Source organism: Chiloscyllium plagiosum, chromosome 10, assembly GCF_004010195.1.
Source record: "Chiloscyllium plagiosum isolate BGI_BamShark_2017 chromosome 10, ASM401019v2, whole genome shotgun sequence".
Classification (NCBI taxonomy): Eukaryota; Metazoa; Chordata; class Chondrichthyes; order Orectolobiformes; family Hemiscylliidae; genus Chiloscyllium; species Chiloscyllium plagiosum.
This window is the reverse complement of record NC_057719.1, coordinates 82,824,382-82,832,287: the sequence shown is the minus strand read 5'-3', so window position 1 is coordinate 82,832,287 and position 7,906 is coordinate 82,824,382. Positions and strand designations below refer to the sequence as shown.

General features: G+C 48.6%; 1 protein-coding gene across 2 annotated transcripts in view; it reads right to left on the bottom strand.

Annotated features, from left to right (window-relative positions):
• The window catches only part of ivd (isovaleryl-CoA dehydrogenase), a 112,888-nt gene extending 110,190 nt beyond the window's left edge, over positions 1-2,698 (bottom strand). For both annotated transcript variants that reach the window (XM_043698211.1, XM_043698214.1), the window contains exon 1: positions 2,652-2,698. In XM_043698211.1, coding sequence (XP_043554146.1) covers positions 2,652-2,661 — 10 coding nt within the window. In that variant the 5' untranslated portion in view covers positions 2,662-2,698. The remainder of the gene's footprint in view (positions 1-2,651) is intronic.
• Positions 2,699-7,906: the final 5,208 nt, after the last annotated feature.

Below are 7,906 nucleotides of genomic sequence, written 5' to 3'. Positions count from 1 at the left end.
GGCGAATGTTTTCACTGGTATCTGAAAACAAAGATTAAAATCCAATAAATTTGAACATTTAAAAGATCAAGGCAGGTCTGATTCATCTGCACACTTTATCACAATGGGGAAATGGCAGGCAATTGGCACTAGGTACCAGAATTAGTGCAGGACGATGGACTGAATGGCCTCCTTCTGCACCTTAACAGTTGTGTGATTCTGTAATTAACTGGATCCTGATTAGCTGCAGGAGGAGGTGCCCCCTGTCCTGATATCCCTCCACATGTCCCTTCCAGACGAGGGATGTCAGATGGCCCTGGAGTCTCCAGAAATTCATGACTTTTATTGAGGGGGGAAAAAAAACGTCACGGGGGCATTAATATAAATTGCAGGCGGGGAGAAAAGCTGGAGGAGAAAAATAACTGATCGTCTGACCGGCCGACCGTGAATGGGTTGGCTGTCTGGTTGGCATGGCGCTGAGGTTCTGAGCAAACTAAGGAGCAGCAGCATCGTCAACGTGTAGCAATGTCATTGGAGACTGCGTTAGGGTAGCTCACTGCGCCAGGGACCCTGGTTCGATTCCAGCCTCAGGCGACTGTGTGGGAGTTTGCACCACCCTCCCCGTGTCTGCGTGGGTTTCCTCCGGGTCCTCCGGTTTCCTCCCACAGTCCAAAGATGTGCAGGTCAGGTGAATTGGCCATAGTGTGCAGGGGTGGGTCTGGATGGGATGATCTTGGTGTGGACTCAATGGGCCAAATGGCCTGCTTCCACACTGTAGGGATTTTATGATGAGTTGGTATGTTAGCATTCCCAAACAAGTTATTACAGACCTCATTCCCAGGAATCACCTCATCCCACATTCACAGGCTTTACTGTTGTACCCACTGATGGCTGGACCCCGATCAGTAAGAGGCTCGTGAAACTTTGGGAGTCACCAGAGACATCCCCACCTGGGTCCTCTCCCTCCTCCAACCAGATCTTTCAGAGGCAGCCTTTCTGCAAATACACAGGACATTCAGTGGGGGATGGAAATGTGTTGCTGGAAAAGCGCAGCAGGTCAGGCAGCATCCAGGGAACAGGAGAATCGACGTTTCGGGCATAAGCCCTTCTTCAGGAATGCTTTTACGAAAACAGCAAAATTTTTCCCATGTGAACCTCAGCGCCATGCCAACCAGACAGCCAACCCATTCACGGTCGGCCGGTCAGACGATCAGTTATTTTTCTCCTCCAGCTTTTCTCCCTGCCTGCAATTTATATTAATGCCCCCGTGACTTTTTTTTTTCCCCCTCAATTCAGTGGGGGAGCTGTTCAACGCTGACTAATACTTGGTAGAAATCCATATTTGCTAGGCCTGAGTGCCCTCTTACCTCCATTTCCTGACCTGGCGCTTGGTCACAATATCTTGGGTCTATAGGGAGCAGGCAACTAACAGGATCTGTTTAAAATCATAGAATCAAACAGTGCAGAAGAGGCCCATCGGCCCATCGAGTCTGCACCACCACGTGAGAAACACCTGACTTTCGACCTAAACCAAGATTGATCCAAGATGGCGGCAGAGTACGGCTCCTCACCAGAGCTCGTTCACTCCAATCGCTTTTCCTTCTTTACTTCCTTCTCATCATTCTTTACTCCTTTCTTTTGGTTCCTTGGTCTTTGGAGCTCAGCCATGGAGACGGTCGGCCATGAGGCTGCCAGTCGTGGTCAGCGGGCTTCCACAGCGAGACGCCTAGTCCAGCAATGGAGCATGGCAATGGCTGGAGCCAGGATGGCGGCTGGCGAGCACAGGCAGGTCTCAGCCCAGCGCAAAGGGAGAGCGATCCCTCTTGGGGAAAGCCCAGTTTGGAGGGTCTGCAGACCCAGGGTTTAAGAAAAGACCATTCCTGATGAATCGGGCTTTTGCCCAAAACATCGATTCTCCTGCTCCTCGGATGCTGCCTGACCTGCTGTGCTTTTCCCACACTCTCGACTCTAATCTCCAGCATCTGCAGTCCTCACTTTCGCCTTAAGAAATGACAGTAAGATTTGACTTTACAACTTACTTTCGCTTTTACGAAAACAGCAAAATTTTTCCCATGTGAACCATGCATCTTCGCTTTACACCATTTCCGGCTTGCGAAAGGTTTCCCGGGAACGCTCTACTTTCGATAGCAGGGGATACCTGTAATTCTTTATTTTTTTCTCTTACATACTAAGAAGACTGTAGTGCAGAACTGTTTAATTTGTTTCTTTATTATTCTGCTTAGTTTTTGTACCGAGGTACTTGTTACCTAAGATGGCACCATTTGTGGTGAGATTGGACACTTTTCACTGTAGTCCTGTACCCTGTACTTGAGTACCTGTGACAATAAAGTCAAAATCTAAATCTCATCCCATTTACCAGCACTTGGCCAAAAGCCTTGAACACTCTGATGTGCCAAGTACTCATCCACCTTTCAAAGGATGTGTAGCAATTTGTCTCTGCCACCCTCCCAGGTAGTGCAGACCGTCACTACCGTCTGGGTAACAAGGTTCACCCTCACTTGCTCCCCAAAATCTCCCACCCCTCACCTCAAACCTGTGTTCATGGGGAACAGCTGCTCCATATCCACTCTGTCCACGCCCCCTCTTATAACCTTGTACACCTCAGTCGGATCCCCTCTTCAGTCTTCCCTGCTTCAAAGAAAATATCCAACCTTTCCGCATAACTTAAATTTTCCATCCTCGACAGCATTCTAGCGAATCTCCTCTGCACCCCCTCTAGTGTGACCACATCCTTCCTGTAATGTGGTGACCAGAACTGGTCTAACTGTGGTTTCACCAACCAGTTCTGTACAACTCCAACGTGATTTCCCCGCTTTTAGTCAATATTTCCATCACCAGGGAACCAGTAACAAGCAAAACCTGATAGGGACAATGCTTACATAGCATGGCAACGCTCATGCAGCGTGGAAACAGACCCTTCGGCCCAACTTTTCCAGGTTTCCTCAACTGAACTAGTCCCACTTGCCTGCATTTGGTCCATACCCCTTTATACCTTTCCTGTCCATGTACCTGTGCCGGTGTCGTAATTGTACCAGCCTTTACAACCTCCTCTGGCAGCTCATTCCATACACGTACCACCCTCTGCGTTAGAAAGTTGCCCCTCAGGTCCCTTTTTAACTCTTTCCCCTCTCACCTTAAACCTACGTCTTACTACAAGCACACGAGGTGCTCGGACATTTCTCAGTTCAAGACTGGGAAGAGAATCGGAATTCGGATGTATCGTCAGACCCAGTGCTTCCCTCAAAGCCCTAACCTCAGCTGGTGACAGGAGTCTGTGGGATTGTGAACACCTCATTAATTCCATGGTTGTCAGACTTTCCTCCCCTGTTTTTTGCCATGGCTTTAGTGACTGCACATAGCTTTGCTTTGTTGCACAAGATAGAGGAGGGGCGTCTTACAAACATGCTGTCTCAACAAGGCCTGAAGTTACCAGGGAAACCAATCTCACACTTGGTCTCCCAGCACGTATCAAGGTCACTAATCCTACAGGCAGGAACTGCGAATATCATTGGTTCTTGCTGACTCATTTTCCACAGGTGTTTTTTTTATTTGGCTGTATGAGGCCGCGTCTCAGGGCAGGCAATGCCTCTTCTTCCGTGGAATCCCTACAGCAGGCCACTCAGCCCATCGAGTCCACACTGACCCTCCGAAAGGCATCCCACCCAGACCCACCCCCTATCCCTGTCACCCTGCGTTTCCTATGGCTAACCCACCCAACCTGGATTAGTGGTGCTGGAAGAGCACAGCAATTCAGGCAGCATCCAAGGAGCTTCGAAATCAACGTTTCGGGCAAAAGCCCTTCATCTGATGAAGGGCTTTTGCCCGAAACGTCGATTCGAAGCTCCTTGGATGCTGCCTGAACTGCTGTGCTCTTCCAGCACCACTAATCCAGAATCTGGTTTCCAGCATCTGCAGTCATTGTTTTTACCTAACCCACCCAACCTGCACATCCCTGAATGCAATGGGGCAATTTAGTGTGGCCAGTTTACCCTAACCTGCACACCTTTGGATTGTGGGAGGAAACCGGAGCAAACCCACACAGACTCAGGGAGAATGTGCAAACTCCACACAGACAGTCGCCTGAGCTTGGGATTGAACCCAGGTCCCTAACGCTGTGAGGCAGCAGCAGTGCTAACCACTGGGCCACCATGCCACCCATCTTTGTCAAAATAATTCTCTCACAGCACCCCTTGCATCCTCTCGTTCTGCCCTCAATCTTGCATTCTCAGTGTCCTGTCCCAATATATTTTCTGCTTCTTTTATTGGCAGCCCGCCTCAATCCCTGCTTGTACCTCCTATCTTCACTGAGCCTGTAAGCTGTTACTTTCCATTCATGAGTTTGTAACTCATTGCCTCGGTTTCTTATATTTTCTGGCCAACTGCCAGGCATACATACACACGCGACCCACTGTCGACCAGACTTGTTTTTAATTTCAACGCTGGCTTTCTGAACCTCCCTGGGAAGTCTATCAGAATGAGACTCGTCATCTCATCGCTGTCTTCCACAATTCCTAATACAAGACCCAGTATGGAGCGAGTGCAGGTTCATAGCCAAAGAAGGTCTGTAATTTGAAACTTTTACCTCTATTTGTTGTTTGCTATTTTTATACTGAGAAGGACCGCAATGTTGAATTTTTAACTTACATATTTTTCTACTTTTTACCTCAAATTTTGTACCTAGGTGCCTTGTACCTAAGATGGCGCCGAGAATGGTGACATTGCAAACTTTTCACCGCGCTCCTGTATCCATGTGCTTAAGCACACCTGACAATAACACCTAATTCTATTTTGTGCTTCGGCCGCTCCTGTATTCACAATAACCGCTGTCCAGTTCATGTAAAAGGGATGTGGTGGGGGAAGAGAGGGCTGAGATATAAATGGGGGGGGGAAATGGGGTGGGGCTGGGGGAAAGGTACCTGGGATGGCGATAGGCGGGTGCAGGTAGGAGGTGATTGTGATAGGTCAGTGGGAAGCGTGGAGTGGATTGGTGGGCCCCACCTATCACCTTCCCAGCCACCTTTCCCTTAGCCCCACCACCTCACCCCCTATTTATTCCCCATCCCCTCCCCCCCCCCCCACCCCCCCAACATTCCTGATGAAGGGTCCTGCTTGAAAAGCCAACTCTGCTGCTCCTCACGTGCTGCCTGACCTGCTGTGCTATTTTCAGCTCCGTACTTTATTGAATGGGGATAAATGTCCTGTTCATTCTGATGTAAAATTAGAGAGGGAGAGTATTATTTCAGTGGGGATAAATTGAGAAGTGTGGATACAGAAAAGGATCTGGGTGTCTTATTCTCTCGTTCTATCTGGAAACGTTATCTTTCACAGCCAATTTCCTTTTCCCACCACCAGTAAATAAACTGTGGCAATTTTCACTCATTACCTCCACCATTATATCACCCAATTGTTCATTTGATGCTTGGAGCCCACAATGCGCAATACAGTAACACCGAACATGATGGATAGGTGCAAAAACAGAAATTGCTGGAAGGTTTGTGGAAGCTCAATCGCTGAATATACTCAAGGAATGATGTGGAGGGGCCGTTGTTGGACTGGGGGTGGACAAAGTCAGAAGTCACATGACACCAGGTTGTCATCCAACAGGTTTATTTGAGATGTCACCTCCCGCACCAAGGGGGCAACTCGCCTTAAGCTTGTGATTTCAAATAAACCTGTTGGACTATAACCTCGTTTGGTGTGACTTCTGACGTCATGCTCAAGAAAGAGAGGGATACGTTTTTGGATTTTGGTGGTGTCAAGTAGTATGGGGAGAAACTGGGAATATGGCATTGAGATAGAGGCAGAAGTGGGCACTGCAAATGCTGGAGATTACAGTCAAGATCAGAGTGATGCTGGAAAAGCACAGCAGGTCAGGCAGCATCCGAGGAGCAGGAAAAGTAGACGTTTCAGGCAAAAGCCCTTCATCAGGTCTTTCCTGATGAAGGGCTTTTGCCCGAACCATCTATTTTTCCTGCTCCTCGGATGCTTCCTGACCTGCTGCACTTTTCTAGCACCACTCTAATCGTTGCGATAGAGTATCATTGAGTAGTGGAACAGGCTCAATGGGCCAAATGGCCTATTCCGCCTCTTTGTTCCCATGTTGTGTAAAGGATGAGGAGCCAAATGTAAAGGAGCCCATCAGCCACCTTGGCCAACAACCACTGGGGGCTGTTTTCCCTCCCGGAATGAGAGAGTGGCAGGAATGATGGGAGATGGAAGTGGGTGGCACAGCTGTTAGTGCTGAAATGGGTGGGGAGGTGTCCAGAGTGAGTGAGCTGGCAGCACAGAAGACAGGCAAGAGGGTTAGCAGGGTGGGTGACCATGAGTGTGGGGCAACAGTGCAAGCAATGGTGAGCACGGTAGAGCATGAGCCTTGGTGGGTATTGGGTTCAGAGATCGAGTGAGAGTGAGGTGTAATTGAGAAGATGGTGGTGGATTGTGGAGGACATTGACCTTCTTCCTACGTTCCTGGGCATTGCTGCAGACAGCTGAGACCGCCCTGACCTGGAGGGCAGCCGTAGACCAAGCTGGCATGGTCTGGTGTAATGGCCTCCACTGCTGGTCATGGGAAAAGAGGATGTCACATGTCTGTACCATCTCATCCAACAGGATCTTGAGGGCCCTGCTGTCAAAGCAGGGAACCAACATTCACCTCTCTGCCATGTCTGGGGAAAGTATCAGGAACCGTGCAAAGCAGCTCAGACTGACAAGAGCTTGTCTGGGCGTGACGTGGCCTTTTAAAGATGGCGTCGGCGCCAAGGATAGTAATCCATTCCATGGTAAGTTGAGGTGAGAAGATGGGACTCAAATCGGATGAGCGGGGAGAGGGCCAGGCAGGTTGCTAAAGAGGTGGGCATGGTGAGATACAGTGAGCAACTCACTAGGCCATCTCAGAAAGAAATCTTCCATCAAACTCAATGGAACTCATCAAAGCCTACACAAAATGTATGATTCATCCGTAAGACTTGCAGTTAAGTAGCAACTTCCCTGTCCTTAGGTCCACCTCAAATCTTGTCACAGCCAATGTGATGATGCTGTAGCTTTAAGAGGTGTGTTTTGTCCTGGTTTCCTTCAGAGAGAGATCGGGGTGCCAGTACTGATGAGTCTATGAGAAGATAAACACCTTGTGAAGACTTGGGTATTTTTGTTTGGAAAGTTGTAACAATAGAAGCAGCCTGAATGGGTGTGGTCAAGGTGGTGGCAAATTGTTGGAGGGAAACCTGAGGGACAGGATTTACATGTATTTGCAAAGGCAAGGACTGATTAGGGATAGTCAACGTGGCTTTGTATGTGGGAAATCAGGTCTCACTAACTTGACTGAGTTTTTTGAAGAAGTAACAAAGAGGATTAAAAGGGCTGAGCTGTGGACATGATCTATGTGAACTTCAGTAACGCGTTCGACGAGGTTCCCCATGGGAGATTGGTTAGCAAGGTTAGATCTCATGGAATACAAGGAGAATTTGGATTTGGATTCAGAACTGGCTCGTAGGTAGAAGACAGAGGGTGGTGGTGGAGGGTTGTTTTTCTGACTGGAGGCCTGTGATCAGTGGAATGCCACAAGGATCGGTACTGGGTCCACTACTTTTCATCATTTATATAAATGATTTGGATGTGAGCATAAGAGGTATAGTTAATAAGTTTGCAGATGACACCAAATTTGGAGGTGTAGTGGGAGATGGAATTGGGTGGCATAGCTGTTAGTACTGGTGTAGATGGGGAGGTGTCCAGAGTGAGTGAGTTGGCAGCACAGCAGGGTGGGTGACCTGCTAACCCTCTTGCAAAGAAGGTTACCTCAGAGTACAATGGGATCTTGATCAAATGGGTCAATGGGCCAAGGAGTGGCAGATGGAGTTTAATTTCGATAAATGTGAGGTGTTGCGGTTTGGAAAGGCAAATCAGGGCAAGA